This window comes from Quercus suber, unplaced genomic scaffold (assembly GCF_002906115.3).
Source record: "Quercus suber isolate HL8 unplaced genomic scaffold, Cork oak 2.0 scaffold_442, whole genome shotgun sequence".
Lineage (NCBI taxonomy): Eukaryota > Viridiplantae > Streptophyta > Magnoliopsida > Fagales > Fagaceae > Quercus > Quercus suber.
Genome location: NW_027069893.1, coordinates 148162 through 166765, shown reverse-complemented (window position 1 = coordinate 166765; position 18604 = coordinate 148162). Strand labels below are relative to the sequence as shown.

The 18604-nt window shown below is 30.9% G+C and overlaps 3 protein-coding genes across 3 annotated transcripts; 2 read left to right on the top strand and 1 right to left on the bottom strand.

Annotated features, from left to right (window-relative positions):
• Positions 1–1114: 1114 nt before the first annotated feature.
• On the top strand, positions 1115–1746 carry LOC111998633 (large ribosomal subunit protein eL27x). The gene has a single exon (XM_024030723.2). It carries the CDS (start codon positions 1199–1201, stop codon positions 1604–1606), a length of 408 nt encoding a protein of 135 aa, XP_023886491.1. The 5' UTR covers positions 1115–1198; the 3' UTR covers positions 1607–1746.
• Positions 1747–5513: 3767 nt separating this feature from the next.
• Positions 5514–10253, top strand: LOC111998636 (large ribosomal subunit protein mL43). The gene is made up of 5 exons (XM_024030725.2): positions 5514–5725; positions 6779–6862; positions 8424–8530; positions 8605–8778; positions 10020–10253. The coding sequence occupies exons 2-4, from the start codon at positions 6783–6785 to the stop codon at positions 8775–8777; spliced, it is 360 nt and encodes a 119-aa protein (XP_023886493.1). The 5' UTR covers positions 5514–5725; positions 6779–6782; the 3' UTR covers position 8778; positions 10020–10253.
• Positions 10254–13522: 3269 nt separating this feature from the next.
• Positions 13523–14977, bottom strand: LOC111998621 (protein CYSTEINE-RICH TRANSMEMBRANE MODULE 6). The gene is given in 4 exon segments (XM_024030709.2): positions 13523–13790; positions 14105–14127; positions 14130–14269; positions 14836–14977. Coding segments are annotated over 4 exon segments (243 nt in total). The 5' UTR covers positions 14867–14977; the 3' UTR covers positions 13523–13741.
• Positions 14978–18604: the final 3627 nt, after the last annotated feature.

Genomic DNA, 18604 nt, shown 5'->3' with positions numbered 1-18604 from the left:
CTAAAGTGCAAATAGACCCCTAAAGATTGGGGGACACTAGATTGACCAATTAAATTATGTCATGTCAAATAAATGATGCCAAACCTTAAAAAACATTTTTTTTTTATATATATATCCAAAATTTTTCGTTTTATAAGCTATTTTCTTCTTTAATTTTTTCGTTTTCCTTTTCTTCGTCTTTTTCTAGATGCACAACCAACAACCTTCTTATTTTCTCAAATCACAATTTTTTGAGCAAACAAACATACTAAAACAACTAAATTTGCGTCTCTTTACTCTATTCCCAAGCAAAACTAAAGCAAAATTAAATTCAGTCGTTTAAGTAATGTAAATTAGGTTTTGCAATTAAACTTAAATACATGATAGCATGAATCAATGAAACACACACAATATTACGTTTTATGAGGACAATTAAATTCAATACAATTATGTATTTGGATTTAATAATAGATAGCTGGAGTGTAACTAAGTTTTACCTTATATCTATAAATTTTCATATTAAAAAAAAAAACCTTATATCTATAAGTTATACATACAAAAAGGAAAGTTAGGAGGGGAAAAAGAGAGACTAAAATATAATTTCGGTCCTTAAGTTTCCATGAAGCTTATTTTTTGTCTTTAAATTTTAAAAGAGTCCATTTTTGGTCTCTAAATTATTGAAAAGCTTACAATTTTCAATACCTAAACTTTTATTATGGTTTTGGGACAAAAAGCAAATTTTTTAATGCTTATGATTGAAAATCAAAATTTATATAATTTGAGAGATGAAATTGAAAATAACATTCTAGCAAAAAAGAAAAAATTACATTAAAGCAGCATTTGGATACTGCGTTTTATGCGGTTCCAATGTCTGCATTTTCTTCTTTTTCTTCTTTTTTTTTTATGGGAAAAATGTAATATTTTTAGTAGATCTCATGTACTGTTCACGAGATTTACAAATCTCTTTTTTTCATACAAAATTTAATTAAAAATAAATCCCACGATATTATTCATATATTTAAAAATTATTTTATTACAATATTTTTAGTTTTTAATTTTTAACAAAATAAATGGTATCTAAGCAGCGGCTTTAGTTTTTTTTTTTTTTTAAAGACCCTGTATATAAACCATTTGAACTCTCAAAACCCTAGTTCCTGGCTTCTCCCAGCAGCAGCAGCTGAAAAGAGAAACACACAAACAAACAAACAAACCCATCTCGATGGTGAAGTTCTTGAAACCCAACAAGGCAGTGGTCCTTCTACAGGGCCGATTCGCAGGTCACAAAGCCGTGATCGTTCGCAACTTCGACGATGGCAACCGAGACAGACCCTACAGTCACTGCTTGGTAGCTGGTCTAGCCAAGTACCCAAAGAAGGTGATCCGCAAGGACTCGGCCAAGAAGACCGCCAAGAAGTCTCGCGTCAAGGCCTTCCTCAAGGTCGTGAACTACTCTCACATCATGCCCACTCGCTACACTCTCGATGTCGATCTCAAAGACATTGTCTCCGTCGATGCTCTTCAGTCTAGGGACAAGAAAGTCACTGCCGCTAAGGAGACCAAGGCTAGGTTCGAGGACAGGTTTAAGTCTGGAAAGAATAGGTGGTTCTTTTCTAAGCTCAGGTTTTGATTTTTGTATTCTGGGGTTGTTTCTTTTTTTTATTAGAGATGGTTTTGTTTGAGTTATATTGGATAATGTGGCAAAAAATTTTTTTTTTTCTTTTTGGATACTACAGAATTGAGAAATGAGATAAATGCTATTTTGTTATAGTTTTGATGGGTTTGTTTTAGATTTTTTCTTTTTATGGAGATTACTGAAGAGGGTGTCATTGGAAAATGTGGCATTTTGTTGTTTTTTTGCTAGATATTTGAGTATTGGGCTAATAGCAATGCAGTTTTTGTTATCACTAGAAATGGGTTTGTTTTGGTTTCTCTTTATTGAGATTTTTGAAATGGGTATTATTGTATAGTGTGGGATCTATTGCTGTATGTTGATAGAAATTTGAGTATTGGGCTAATAATTATGCAGGTGGGCAAAACTTTGGTACAATTCCTTAAGTGCAGTATATTTTTACCTTATGTTTTTTTGGTTATAATTTAAAATGGGTGTCTTGTTCTATCTTTATGAGGCATTCTGAAATGAGTGTCATTGGGTAATGTAGGTTTTGGGTTTTTTAGTCGAAAATTGAGTATTTAGTTAAAAGGTTATGGTTGTGGTTTTGGTTTTGATGGGTTACTCTGGCATCTGTTTATACTGATTCTTGTGGTTGTATTTTTGAGATTTGGGTTTGGTTGTGCTGACATGTTTAGGTGGTGGGATCTTTGAACTGGTCATTTTGTGTTGACGCATTTTGTGGCTCTTAGACATTATGAATCTCATGTGTACATGGTGATTTCTTTATCTCTAGGTTCCTATGGGTTCTGCCTTGGTGGATCAATTGTGACCCAGTTTATGTTGCCTAAAAAATTCAAGCTTTTGTTTGTTGATTGATTGATAAACTAGATGGAAAGAACAAGGTTCAACTTGTTTTTTGTTGCTTAAAATGTGTAAGTAGGGATTTCTTGCTGAATTTTCCTGGTATGCTGTCACGGGTTTTTTTATTACAAATCTGTAAAATTAATCATGCAATTGTATTAGCCTAAAAGAGATGGGCTTCAGCTGGAATTAATACATAATATGTTACTTGGCTAATTTTTCCTTTTTGGTTCAAGATTGGACAATGGAGGGATGTGGAGATGTTCTGTTAAAGTTGGAATTTTCTCGTCTGCCATCTTCAGGATGTTTTGAAGATAAGTTTTGATGGGTTTGGATGACTAAGTGTTTATTCATTGACATTATATGTGAAACTTGATTAGGCAGCCCTATTTTACTATATTAACTGAAAACTAAGCACTATTCACTGCAATGCTTTTGATTAGGCAGCCCTATTTTATGTTGCAATGATTTTGAACGAGGTCTAGATGTCCATAATGATTGACATTCAACTCCACAAAATTTTCTTTCACGGGATGTGCCTACCTTTTCAGTTATTACTTCTAATCAGTAACATTCAGTTACTTGTTCTGTTGTTGAAACTTATACAAAGAACCTGATAAACTTCAGTCAATTTTTATGAGTAAGTCATAAAAGAATTGATTAAGCTTTGTAAGACTTGTTTATGTTATATAATTACTGCAATGAATTACTTTTCTCTAACATACATATGCATTGCTCAATTGAATCGGGGCCTATCTTGGTTTTAATTGATGCTTTAGAAAGAATTTTAAAACCCTAAAAAGTTGTTTTCAGCCTTCATCATGGCAATATGGCAGATAGACAACATGTCACAGCAACTGACATGGGGTTTGCTATATCTTTTATAATGTTCACACTTTTCTCTTTGGTATAATTGTCCAACAATTGTGCTCATGTCTTATTCATGTGAAAAAAAAAAAAAAAAAAAAAAAAGCTTTAAAATGAGAAGCCTCATGGTTTTTAGTCCAATTTTTAATTTAAATATAAGAACAGAAAATTATAGATTAAATTGTGAAACAACAAAAGAAAATGGGTTACAAAATTGGACTCAGGCCTGTTAACTTGTATGAACCCAATGAAAAGGTGAGGCATGGGTAATAGGAGTACGAACCTGTTTTAGACTTATAAGTTATTGATCTGTACTCGATTTTGACTCAACCCAGCTAGATCAAACTTGCACTCGACCTTACTCGCTCGTCAAGCCTCTGTTATAAATTTTAAACTAATTTTTTTTCTTCGACTCATTTTCAATGTAATTTTGTGTACTAAAATTATAATAAAATTTCCATTTATAAATGAAAATGTTTTTAATTTTAGAGTAAGTAAATTATAGATTTTATTTTTAATTAACTTTTTTTTCCCTTTACCTAACATATTATATATTTGTATTTTTCATACTAATATTATATGTGTGTGTGTGTGTATATATATATATATATAAATATAATTTTAAATATGCTTATATTGTATGAGTTTGGATTAGGTTTTTTTTATTTATTTATTTATTTATTATTTTTTTAACTTATTTGCTTAGGTAGAGCTTAAAAAAAAAAAACCTCAATTATTTAAGTACAATTATAATTTTGTCAACTTTTAGCATATAAATAATAGGATAAAATGCAAAATTGACCTTCTAAATTTTTTCAAATTTAATTTTAGTCCTTTAACTTTGCTTTTATTCATTTCAGTCCTCTAATTTTCAAGTTTATTCAATTAAGACTTTTCTATCAATTTTTATTATATGTTGTGGTTAATTTTTCAATTTTATAAATTTTCCTTCAAATTTTTTAAATTAAAAAAATTTAATTAATGATTGAAAAATATTTTCCAACTTTTTTTTCCAAAAAAATTTAACAAAAGTTAACGGAAAGGCTTAATTGAATAAATCTGAAATTTAAACGACTGAAATGAATGAAAGTAAAGTTAGAGGACTTAAATGAAATCTTAAGAAAGTTAGAGGTTTAGTTTTGCATTTTAGCATAAATAATAAATTTTCAACAAAGATCTAATCCAAAACACACTTAATTTATAAGTGATTTAATTTAATTTAATATTTCATGTATAACATGTACAATTTATATGTACTTTTTTTTTTTTTCTTCTTTTGTGGAATTATTAAGCTAGTAGACTATTAGAATTTTATGGAAAGATAAAAAAAAAATAATTATCGCACTTAACATGAACGCAACATGCATAATTTGCAATAGCCCATCAACACGAATTACTAAAGGTGAAATTTACCAATTTATCCATTTTAGAACCCATTATTAGCAAATCCAAAATTCTAGAATCACGGAATTTACCCATAGAATTTCATAAATTTTCTCAACTTTTGTAAGTGAAATGAATTGTGCAAGGAGTTCTACCACAATTTTTGCAAGTTTAACATGGTAAATTATGAGCGGTTGTTTATCACTTTCATATAAATACATTATTTTTTTTTACCACTCATAGCAAACCACTTTAACATAAGGATAGTAGCAAAAGTTGTGACACAAAATTTACACAAATTTCATAGCCTTTCCCAACTTTTCTAAGTGAAATGAGTCGTTTGGGCAGTTCTATAATAATTTTTATTGCAATTCTAATGTGGTAAACTGTGAGTAGTTGTTTATCACTTTTATATAAATTTATATATTTTTCCCTATCACTCATAAGTCATAACCAACCACATAATTTTAGCAAAAGTTGTGACACAAAATTTGTTTCCACGGATTTTCTCAAGGAGTAATGCCACATATACAAAAAATTTGACAATCTTTACACATTAGTTGAGTTAGTAAGCTTTTATTAGTTTTTATCTAAACCCAATACTAGCATTACTTTTTTATTTATCATTAACAATCTCCATATCAATGTCAATTTTTTGGGGGGTAAAACATTATTTTGGTTTCTAAATTTTATTAAAATTTTGTTTTCAATAATTTAAGAATGATAAAAAAAAAAAAATTTAATAAAGTGATAGAAAGCACAATATATTAATAGTTTTGAGATGAAAAATAAAAGTTTTAAAGGTTTAGGCATGAAAAATAAATTTTGTTAAAATTTAGGGACTAGTCCCCCCTCTCTTTTTCATTCGTCTCTCACACCCTCACTCGCCACCACTAGCCACCAGCGACCACAGCCACCTCTCTCTGCCACCAGCCACCGTCATAGAAACAAGCCACTGTTTTGCCGCTACCAGTCACCATCGCGCCACCAACCACCGTAACCTCTAACTCTGCCAACGTCAAGGTTCCCTCTCTCTGTTTGGTTTAACAATGCCATTTTTTTCTTTCTTTCTTTTATTTATTAATGTTTTTTAGTTTCCCAGTTTTGGTTTGAATAATGGGGTGATGAGAAAGAGGTGTGCTTTAAAAATTTTAGTTCTTGCCACATTTTGCTTTGTTTTATAGTTCTAAATACATTTTAAAGTGAAATAGAAAAAACATGTCAATAATAAATGGCTGTGGTGTGGTATTTGGTAGCAATGGGGTATGATTTTTTTTTTTTTTTTTTTGAAATCATTTAATTAAAATTAAGTTAGCAAAATTATTGCTCAAATTATCTCTGACCAATATTTTATTACAGAGTGGTGCCATTGTTAATCTATTGTAACTTGGTGTCAATACTATGCCATTGTTAATATTGTGTTTTATGATATCCAATAACTTACTAATGTGTTCTCATGTCCTTGCTTGGTGTTGGTAATTAGCCCTTGGTTTAACCAAATTTATAAATATAACCTTGATTCACTGTGTTACACTCTTCCACTTAGAGTTATGAAAATTGGTATTAGCTAACAGGTCGTGTTAACCCAACACGACCCATTTATTAAAGGAATTATGTGAGTTGTGTTGTGGCAACCCAATTATGTTGTTATTAAGTGGTGTAAAACAACATGAGAAGAGAGCAAGCTTTTGACTTCTTCAAATTATCTAAACAAAAAATATCCCTAGGAAAGGGAATATTTTTCTTACGCTTTTTTGGCAACCAAATAGAAGCCATAATCGAATAAAAAGTAGAAAAAATCCTCTACAAGATTTGATTTTGAAAGTAGTTAAAAGAAAATTTATTCTAAATATAATTATAATTAAAAAATTCAGGTTCAACTATGAGGTTTTCATATGAAGCACTTAAATTCCTTACCTTTGTATTAGAATCAAGCATAGGAAATAAATATTATGATTACAATGATAGGAAAAGTTATATTAAAGTTGAAATCCTCAAAACTAATTTATTATTCTTATTAATTTGGTTTCAATGTTAATAATATGATTGTTTTATGTTGTTGTATTGGTTTTGAAGTGAGATGGCTTTGAGAGGTGCATGGCAACTTCAAAAGCTGGTTCTGAGCTTTTCTGATTTGGGAGGAAGTAGTAGGGGCATCAGGTATGCTTTATATATTAATATATATGTTATTTGTTGTAGATTTATATCTTAAGATGAAATTGATTGAAGTGAGAATGCCTTGGCTCTTGCATGGATGTAGTAATTTGCTCTATTATAATGGATTCTTTGAAATTTTGTTTGTGGATTAATATATTGCCATTTCTGATGATTTATTGAACAAGATGAAGCATCTTAAGTTGAAATGGATGATTGTAAATGGCCACAATCATTTAGGCTAAAAACCAAATTAATTTGTGTGGGAATTCTTCTTGGTTTGATCTGAATTGTAGATTTTTATTTTTTTGGTTGTGTTAACGAAATTTGTTACTTGTCAAAAACAAATTCTTTTTGGTGACAGTGATGTGTGCTAATCAAACATATTTATGAGTTATGCCAGACTGTAGAACTGTTCTTCTTTGGTAGGGTAGATGATTAGAGGAATTGCTCTATATTTTGTTCTCTCTCTCTCTCTCTCTCTCTCTCTCTCTCTCTCTCGTGTCTTGGAAAGATAACTACTTTAAAACGTTTGTAATGTCAGTGTGTTCTATTTTTGCAAAGGACAATGATCTAAGGTAGTTCGCAAGTTGGCGAAGGGAATGTGACTCATCTTTCTGTTATACTTTCTAGCAGGTTGAATTTGCATTTCTCAGGGTGCTGGGTTGAGTGTTATATGTTCCAGCAGATTAAATTTGCATTTCTCAGGGTACTGAGCTGAGTATTATATGTTGCCAATATCAAATTCTTGGATAGTCCCACTTTATGCTATTTTAGAATCCATTGGGCTACAGGCAGGGTTGTTCACAGTTGCTTTTTTTTCTTCTCCCTAGAGTCATGAGGGCTTCAGAGGTATTAACTTCCTGATGAGGGTTTTTAGGTAGAATATGATGTTGCTTTAGTTTCTAGTATACTATTTCCATGGAGTTAAGTTGAGAGGACTGAAAAAAGGGAGTGTAGTAAGTTAATTTTCTTCCATGGAATTAGAAATCCCAGCCATTTTCCTTGCTTCCACTACAGTTAATTTTTTAGTATCATGGTGGTGAGAATTCATTGAATTTGGTGTCAAAAATGATGTCCACTCTTTGTTAGTTCCATCAATCTTGACAAAGGTGCTATATAGGAGTGCCCCTACTATTTACCATCCGTCTCTTTCCAGACAGGAGATCTATAATTTAGTGCATAATGTGATTTGATTTGATTTTCTTTTTTTGGGGTCTGTTTTAATGGGCTGGTCTTTTTAACCATGTTTTATAAACAATTGATGGAAGCACAATTACTATGTTGTATACTTGCTTTCTACTCTGTCCATTCTTTGTAGTAGGCTTATCTATTTTTGCTGACTACTTTTTGGTCAATGCTGCTACAAGCACCGCTGAGAATAATAGTAATATGTAGGTTCTGAGATGAGTAATTGGTTAAGATCCCTGAAGATAAAACCAGACGTTTAGCAAGGCTCATTTTGTTAGAATAAAGTGGATGCTAAAAAATTCATTAACAAAACAAAAGCGGATGCTGCCTCCTTTTACTTATTTAATGATTAACAAGTAAGCAATCAATATGGCAGGGCATTTATGGAGTCACATCTGCCAGCATTTGGAGAGAAAAATCCTCAGTTAGATTTTGTTACTCAGCTAATTCGTGGTCAGCATCCGCATTTGAAAGGACTTTACCGTAAGTATCTCTCTCTCTCTCTCTCTCTCTCACATGTGAAGTTTAAATAAGGATTTCTTTTACCAAATGCACAGGGAACAAAAACGAAAGGGTGATATGTGTGAAGAATATGGATCCAGAAGATGTACTTCTACATGCAACCAGGCTAAGGAATTCTTTGGGAAGAAAGGTTGTGAAACTGAAGACAAGACATGTTGCCAAACACCCTAGCGTTCAGGGTACATGGACAACAGACTTGAAATTTTAAGGTACAAGAAACAGCTCCATGAGGAGCTTCCTTTGGTTTATTATTGTTCTGTTTATCCATAATTACAGGCCTAGTGGAACCTTCACTTAGAGGAGCTTTAGGATTGTGATCAGTTGTGCAATCTGGTTGATACTTTATATAATGCAAGAGGATTCTTAGCAATATTCACAAGTCACACATTTCAAAAACGTTTATGGCATTTACCCCAATTTTGTTTAGCATAGAATTATGACAGGTATATGGGTATTCATGTTCCATGTAGTCCTATATACTTTGTTACAATGGAAGGGTTAATCTGAGAAAACTATGGTTTTTGCTTCCTACTAGTAGGTCAACCTTGAACTCAAGCTCGTGTCTTTTTGCAGCCAATGCTTTTAGCACTGTTGAGTGGGCTTCTCAGTATATTGCTATGCAAAAAGTGTTTGACCAAATCTAATATCTAATTAGCTACAGTAATCCCACTTGGATTCAATTCAAACGGAAACTAACCAAAACAAACAAGAAAGTCAACACCCCAAATGAACAAAAAATATTCAACCCATTGTGTACAAATGAAAGATTTGATCTTTTTAGCTATGGTAAAGGAAAACAGATTAAAACTTGAATGTGTGACAAAAGGAATAGATCTAAACAAATGTTGAATTAGTGTAACTACAGTTGCAAGATCTTTTAATTGGGTATAGATCTAGGACAACATTAAATTAGATATTGTATTTGCTAATAGTGTAGTTGCAGTTGTAAGATCTTTTAATTGGGTATAGATCTAGAACAACATTAAATTAGATATTGTAGTTGCTAATAGTGTAGTTACAGTTGCAAGATCTTTTAATTGGGTATAGATCTAGAACAACATTGAATTAGATGCTGTGGTTGCAAACAGAAAGAAAGCATTAGATATCCAACAAATCAAAGATTCTCTCTTCTCCTCTCTCACACTGCTTTTAGATTTTAGCCATTTCTGACTTTGACATTGTATGTGACCAAATACATATGGATTGGATGACCAATTGCATATTCTTTGACATTGTATGTGAAATTTGGTTAGGCAGCCCCATTATAAACTATATCTGCTGAAAAACCTAATGCTAATCACCAATTCATGTGTCATTTTAGCTGAAACTTATACTAAGGATCTGATAAATTGCAACTAATTTTTATCAGTATACCTCATCACTATAACAAGTGATTAAGCTTTGTAAGAATTGTATATAATTACTGAAATGAATTACATTTTTCATGCAGTGTACTGTTGAATTGGAGTTTGTTCAAATTGATTCTTCATAAAGGATTCAGAAAGCCTAAAAATATGTTTTTAACCTTCACCACGGCGGATTGAATAGTGTTTGCTATTTCTTTAATATTGTTTACATTTCTCTCTCATAATCCCTATTCATCATCTTTACCATGACTTTTGTTTTCCAAAAGAATACTCAAGCTTACAGGCATTTGAGTGGATGTTATCTGGTTGTTCTTGCATTGACTGTATGATAAGAAAAAAAAGGGAGGGTTTGTTGGAGAGAGAGAGAGAGAGAGAGAGAGAGAGAGAGCAACTAAAGTCTGCCCAGTGTCATTGTCGCCTTCTAAATTCTAATTTTAGGTGAAATGTATCAGTCTCTCTTAAATTTTAAAGCAATTGGACACGCATCCTTTGAATTGACTAACTATAAGGAGCTTCAAGGGATTAAGCAAAAAGACTTTGACTAATTGCCTCCGATACCTGCCACCTCAACAACCCCAAGCATTTCATGGTAATCTCAGACTTAGAACAATGCTACATTTCATGATAATCTCATGCTTAGACTTATTATGCTTTGAAATCAAACAAGAGAACTTAATATTTCCATGGTCTGTGCAAGTGCCTATACCTCAGCCTGCAATTAAAAAGGAAGGAAAAACGAGCAAAAGGAAGAAAATTCCCAACATAGTGGAGAAGGGAATTGAAAATTGTGTAAAATAGCATGCAAGAATGAAAATTTGTGCTAGCAATACTTGCAAGGTAAAATGTATACAAGGTAAAAAATGATGAAGAGATTCTAAACTAGCAGAAGTGATGTAAAAATGTTATGAATGTAGCACTTTTCATAAATTATTTATTTTTCACATATCTATGCGATTACAAAGAACAGATAATTTTATGCCAATACACTGCTAGGCTGCTAGCTGTCATTCTTGAAAATAATGCATTTCTAATCTTGAATACTAGCTATTTTATAAATCAAAATATGTTGACAAAAAAGAGGTTTTTTTTTAAAAAAAAAAAAAAATTTTTTTACTGACTCTACAATGTTATTTGTGTTGCCAAGAGCTTTGAACTCAATTGGTCGGTATATTATGATGTTTCTAATTGAGGCATCTAGAATTCAAATTCCACTCTCACATTGTAACTATTGAATTATAAAGTGCTATTTGACTAACACCATATAAATAATGTTAATATTTTTTAAGTATAATTAAATTCATTGTAGTTATGTGTTTGAATTCAATTGAGGAACCTAATGTATTACACTTATGCTCTACCACACATTCTATTAACTATGATTTTAGATTCGAATTCTTTATTATCATCAAATTAATAGGAATAGGTAATCCATTTTCTTCTCCAAAAAAAAAAAAAAAAAAAAAAAAAAAAACACTTCTGTAACACTCAAACATGCCTTAACTAATATACACATGCACCTGCCAAGACCAAATGGAAATTGAAAATTCATTTAGTGTCCATTTGGAAACAATTTATTTAGCTGAAATTGAAATTTTTTTGCTAAAAGTTCTGTAAATAAAGTTATAAGCTAATTGAAATAGTACAGTGGGGCTCATAAATAGTATCAAAAAGTGCAATGAGACCCATAAATAGTAGTAAAAATAAACTGAATAGTAACAAAAATAAACTAAATGGTAAAAAAAGCTGTCATTTTCAACCAATGTCAAACACAAACTTAATAAAAACTAGTCACCCACATGTTGGAAAACCAACCATAACTAGGCCTGTTCAAGGATATATCGGCATTGACAAAACCAGTCTGACCGCAACGCCCCGCCCTGCCCAGAGCTCCGCCAAAGGTTTCCGGCAAGGTGATCAATGGTAGATTTTCAATGCTGACGTTGCACCGGTGCGGCCGTGGGCCCCGAGATGTGCACACCGACGAAGACCGAACCGACTCGAGCATGTTTTATATATATGTTAATATGTATAAGAAGAACTGAAGAAGAAGAGGCCTAACGTTCTAAGAACCAAAAGAGGCCTAACGTTCATCCATGAACAAGGTCATTCTTATAAAATAAATTTTGAATTCTTATCGATGAATGTACAGGCCTAACATCCTTATCAAAAAGAAATTTTAATTTAAAAAGGAAGTTAACGTGTGTGAGGCTATGAGCTACTTTTCTCAGTTCAAAACGTGTGTCAAGAGGAAATATTTGAGTGGTCTTGTTTATATAAGTCTGTGTCTCCCAGATACATTTTTTGAAAAAAAAAATTTAAAAAAATATAAAAAATGTTGTATGGCCGTATGGGTTGGTGGTTACAGTCATGCCCCTTGAGTTTTTTGAAAAAAAAATATTAAAAAAAAAAATGCTGCATGGGTTAATCATTCTCTTGCACTGGCGTTTTTTGAAAAAAATAAAAAATAAAAAATGATGCCTGTTACTGTTTGAGTCAGTCATTGTACAATTTTTTTTTTCTTTCTCTTTTGATCTCAACCACACAAGTCTTTTCTCTTGAGTTATTTCCTACTCAACTACTCTTATCAGTCATTTCTCCTTTTCACTCTTTAGACTTTTGCACTTTTAAGTCATTGTATAAGATTTTTTTTTTTTTTTTTCTTGTTTTCTCTCAGCCGCACACTGTACCCAGTTGTCTAACACTCTAACTTGTCTCTTTCTCTCTTTTTTAGACTTTTTGCTCTCATTCTGTAAGACTCCACTCACTCCATCACTCAGCTCAGTCAGACTCAAATAGGTGGTTTGTAATGGGTTTTAATATTTGGGTTTGTGATGGGTATTGAATCTTTTGATATTTAGATTTGATCTAAGTTTTGATTTGTGGTTTGAATCCTTGAGTTTTCTGGGTTTAATTTTGGTTTTAGAATTTAGATATCTCTTCCTCTCTGTGTGTGTGATAGACAGGTGGACATTGACCACTGCGCCGACTAGAACTGCCACCGAGGTTGCCGGAGAACCGTTCCAGTGCAGTGCAGAAACGGCCACAAAAACTGGCCGCACCACACCGTGTACAACCCTAACCAAAACCAATAACCATGTGTTGGAAAAAGCTTGATCAAACTGTTGCAAATTCTATTATTATTTTTTTATTAAAAAAATCTTTACAAGTTTCTATCAAAATAATTTTTTTAACCAGATATCATGGGTTACTAAATAATATAACTATATGGTGTTAAAATATGAATAAATACCAATTGACATTTTATGATGCCGATTAACGTGAAATATATATGATTGTGTGTTGAATGTATGATTGTTTTGGTGAGTGCTCTTAACCCACAAAATAGGCAATTTATATGATATTTTATGCCAAATGAATAGATAATATATACATCACTATTTGAAGGGCAGAACTCTTTTTTTTTTTAATAACTAAGTCCTCATTTTTTTTTAGAGTTAGGACGAGAGGTTTAAATCATGAACGGCTTTGTTAAAAATATTAAAATATCAGTTGAGTTACAAAAGTTCTTCACACAAAGAATTTAAACACATAATAATACTCATTAGCACAAAGACATGCTTTATCCTTCTGTAATAAATCTAGACATAATCACCATATTATTCCAAATATCATACCCGAAAACAGTACTTACCAATTACACATTCTCAAATCCTGTACTGATATCACCTTTGCCTTCAAATTGCTTATATTATTTCTCTTTCCAAAGGAGAGAAAATATTGTCTTACATATGATGATCTACTACTATTAGGCTTCTAAATAAATTAAATATATAGTTTCAGGCTCTCAGAAACAGCACACGTCAAAGATCCAGCAGCAGCACAGGGCAGCACAACTGCAAATAAAAAGTAAACAAATAAATTACAAAAAGGGTAACAAAATAAAGACATTTACTTAAAGAGAAATCTCACCAAAGAAATAAAGAGTAATGCTACAACCATAAACTATTTTATAACATTTTTACAAATTGCTAATGTGACTAATTTTTACTGGTTCTCATCTGGGCCAATCACTAACATCACTTTTACACTTTTCAATAACTACTCATCACACTAGCATTTAGTAAAAAATATTGTAAAGTAGTTTGTGACTCTGACATTTTCTAAGAAATAAAAAGACAGATGGGAAAGATAATAAGTAAACACATACCATCCTTTCCAAAACCCATCATCACCCTAGTTGTAGTTTCTATTGGAGCAGTGTGTTGAGGATAGCCAGAGTCAACCTTGGTGGGATAACCAATTGGTGGTGGTGGTGCTACATAAGGGCCTTGAGGCTGTGCTGGATATGCAGTCACTGGTGAGGGATATGCCACTGCAAATTAAAGATATGAACCAAATCAAACAACCTTACTTCAAAAAATTCGTTGACTTAAAAAGTTATTCCAATAAATTTTCTTAGTTGTGGCACTCCAAGTGATGATGAATGAAATATCGAAACAATTGATATAAATATATTTATAAAGGTTAAAGATCAAATTACTCATAGTTTAAACTTTTCATTATTACACAATTTAATAACTATTTAGTTGATCAATCTTTCTAAAATTTTTCATTACTTGATTATAGCTAGGTTGACTTTATTCTTGAAAAATACACCAATTATGTTGTTTTTCTTATTTGAACTATAAACTCTCTTTTTTATATTTTAAAAAAAAACTAAATATTTGATACACAAGATAGTAAATTATCTTTTATCATTATATATATATATATATATAAGTTCCAAAAGAGAATTTTTCAAAAGATATAGTGAAAAAAAATCCTAAGTTTCCAAGTAGGAAAAAGAAGAAGATAACATAAAAGTAGAGCAATAATACTTTGGAAATTAACATATACAACACAGGCACTTACAAATTAACAACATATTCAGATTCTTACCGGGAGCTTGTTGTTGGTCGTAGTGACTCATGACTTCCAAAAAGATAAGTTCTTGGAAATTAAAAGATGTAAATTTTAAGGGATGAGAGAGTAGGAGAGAGAAAAGTATATATGAAATGAAGGTTAAAGGGGAAGACGTATGAAAATGGGTATTTATAATTGTCAATTTGTCAGTTTGTCATTGCTCCAATAAGAAGTCATGAAAGGGAGGAGAATTTAAGGCTACGCGGTCGGCAAACAACGCGTATGATTGGTCTTTGCTAAGGAAAAACAAAAATAAGATAAGCTTTCTTAATTGTTTTCGGTGGGGTTTTAGAAATATATGTTTAAGGTGGCCATTAAGAAATTTAAATTATACAAAAATTAATAAAAAAATAATTTTATATACTATTGACAACAATAACAAAAAAAAAAAAAAACATATACAAGTACTTAAAGTCTTACAATTTATTTCTATGAGTTTTCTTATTTTGAAATCGTTATATGATAGTTTTATTATCAATGTTGCAAACCACATATCTTTCAAAATTTTAGTACAATTAAATTTTTCTTAGACCATTTTTTTTTTTTTTTTTTTTTTTTTTTGTAAGGGTCTAATAAATTGTTAAGGGAACCAAAATTTGGCTACAAACTTAGCTGTAACTTAAGGCTTCAGCTCTCACTAAAACAATTAACATGATTACATATTTTGGAAATTTAACTGTTGAATTGCATGTTCTTTATGTTCTTAAAGCACATATCAAAATTTATGCCAATTGTGGATGCTATTTACTATTTGATTCATAAACTTATTTTTTATGTATAATTTTCAATTACAAAAATTTGAAATTTAAACATTTGATTGACAATATAGCTAATAATCTTTGATTTTCTTCAAATTTTGTAAGTATGGAGGACATAAGAAGAAAATATAATTTAAAGTAAATTTATCAAAATTTACATTCAATAATAATAATAATAATAATAATTTTGAGTGGAGCTGTAGGCTTGTAATTTTAGTTTACAACCAAGTTTGGTGCCAAATTTTGTCTAAAATGTAATTATGTTGGGTCTAAAAAAATTTATAGTGGTTACAAATTTTTTAAAGAGTAAAAAAATCATAATTAAAAAAAAATTATATATAAAAGTTTTTTCTAGGTCAGGTTGTCCTGCCTTCAACGTGGAACCGCCCCCAGTTATTTTTGGATCAAGAAGAGGAGAACAGAGGAATGGAGAGATGTTCGGTAAAAGTTGAAATATTCTGGAAGTTTTGAAAATAAGTTTTAATGGGTTGGTTGACCAACTGCATATTTCATTACATTGTATGTGAAATTTGGTTAGGCAGCCCCATTATATATTGACCATATTTGCTGAAAAACTTAACGCTGCTCACCAAATGGTAGACTGGTAGTTGAAGTTGAAGGTTATATGCGTATGAGTTCATGTTCCAGAGGACCAGAGCTTTGTAAGACTTGTAGTATTATATAAATATAATTACTTAAAATGAATTGCGTTTTTCTGAGACACGTATGCATTGAACTATTGAATTGGAGTTTGTTCAAATTGATTCTTAAAAGAATTTGACATGGAGTTGCTATTTCTTTTATTTATAATGTTCACATTTCTCTCTCATATTTTTAATCCCTGCTGGTTGTGCTTGCATTTTAATTAGTGGCTGGATGAAATGAGGTTTAAGGAGTGTTAATTTGTCAGTTAGAGAGCAACCAAGTCTGCCTGGTGTCATATTGTTGTCTTCTAAATTCTAATTTTAGGTGAAATGTATCATTCTCTCTTGAATTTTCAGGCAATTGAACATAAGAGTCTGTTTGAAAACAACTTATTTAGCTGAAACTGAAAATATTTTGCTGAAAGTACTATAGATAAAGATAAATAGTAGTTAAAATAGTATAATAGAACATATAAATAGTACTAAAAATAAGCTAAATAATAAAAAAATTATGGCTTTTTAAGCCAATGCCAAATGCAAACTAAATCCTTTGAATTGAACTATAAGGAGGTTTAAGGAATTAAGCGAAAAGAATTTGACTAAATGCCTCCAATACCTGTCCCTCAACTACCCCAAGCATCTCATGGTAATCTCATGCTTAGAACAATGCTACATTTCGTGATAATCTCATGCTTAGGCTTATTGTGCTTTGAAATCAAACAAGAGAACTTATATTGCACGGTTAATTTGTGCAACTGTGCAATTGCCTCTATCCTCAAATAGCGCTTACAAAAAAGGCAGGAAAAATAAGCAAAAGGTAGAGGAGTAAGTTAGTAACATAGTATAGAAGAAGAAGCACTACGATTGAAACTTTGTTCAAGAAAAACTTGCAAGGTAAAATGCGTATAAGGTAGGAAAGATGAAGAAATCCCAAACCGGCCAGTGGAAGTGGTGTGAAATGTGGAAAATTGAGAAAGACTATATTTACAGTACTTTCAAAATGAATTCTAAATGACTGTTTAGATTGCGCTGAAATGAAATTTCAACACGTTTGCGTCTTTGTCAATGGGTCCCGTGCACTGTTCATGGGATCCACAAGTTGTCTAATTTAGCAAAATTTTCATTAAAACTGTGTCCCACAACACGATTCACACATTTAAAAATTATTTTACTACAGTGTTTTCAGTTTTCAGTTTTCAGTTTTCAACAATAAGTGATATTCAAACAGACCCTAAGTGGCAAATTGTTATTGCTTGTTCCTGGTGAGCAAAAAAGTAATTTCGATGACAAGTTTAAATTAGAATTAATAACAACTTATAACTTAGAATTTGTTATGAAAGTATCATAAAAATATTATGAAAGTTATACTTCTCTGAAAAATTTGGTGTACAGTTGAAATATGATTTCAATTTCAAGCAGTAGGAAAAGTGGGCTCAGGGAAGAAAATGCGGTGGCAGAGCTTTTATTTATTTATTTATTTTTAATGTTATTATATTATATTATATTATATATATATATATATATAAAAGAAAATGCGGTGGCAAAGCTTTTTCTAAGGAACCTGAGCTGTACGTGATATTATAAAGTCTAAAATGGATAAAATTCATGAGGACGGAAAATCAAACCTATTATAAATAGTCTTTTATCTAAAACTTATTTTTTGTTATCCTCATATCTAGGCAATTACAAAGAACGGAGAATTTTATGTCAATCTTGAAAAATAATGAATATCTGAGATTGAATACTAGCTATTTTATAAATTGACATGTTATAGAAATGTGTTTTTTTCCCCTAGAACAAAAGTGCCTTTTGTTTTGCAACTCATAGACTTCAATTAATACGTTACAATTGTTGTGGTACATGGTATAATTTTTTTTTGAGATATTTATTTATTTTTATATTTTAAAATTATACATAAAATATGATTTAATGGATAAAATGATAAATAAAATCTAATTAACTAAATAATTAACATGCGTGTTATAAAAAACTTGTAAACCAACTATGATATTTTCAAAATATTAACCAAATATAAAAAGTTATTGTGAGAGTGATTTGTAATATTCACACGTGATAAACTAGGAACAAGTAAGTCCTCTCCTTTTTTTTTTTAATATATACACACACACACACACTAAGTCCTCTCCACTAAGCTATAAGCACTCATTTGAATAGAATCAATACTAAGGGCACATTCACTACCTGTTTGGATTCAAATTATTGTGGCGTTTGCGTTGTTGTTGTCGTCGTTGTTGTTGTTGTTGGGTTTTTTTTTTTTTTTTTTTTTTTTTTTTTTTTTTTTTTTTTTTTTTTTTTTTTTTTTTTTTTTTTTTTTCTTTTTTT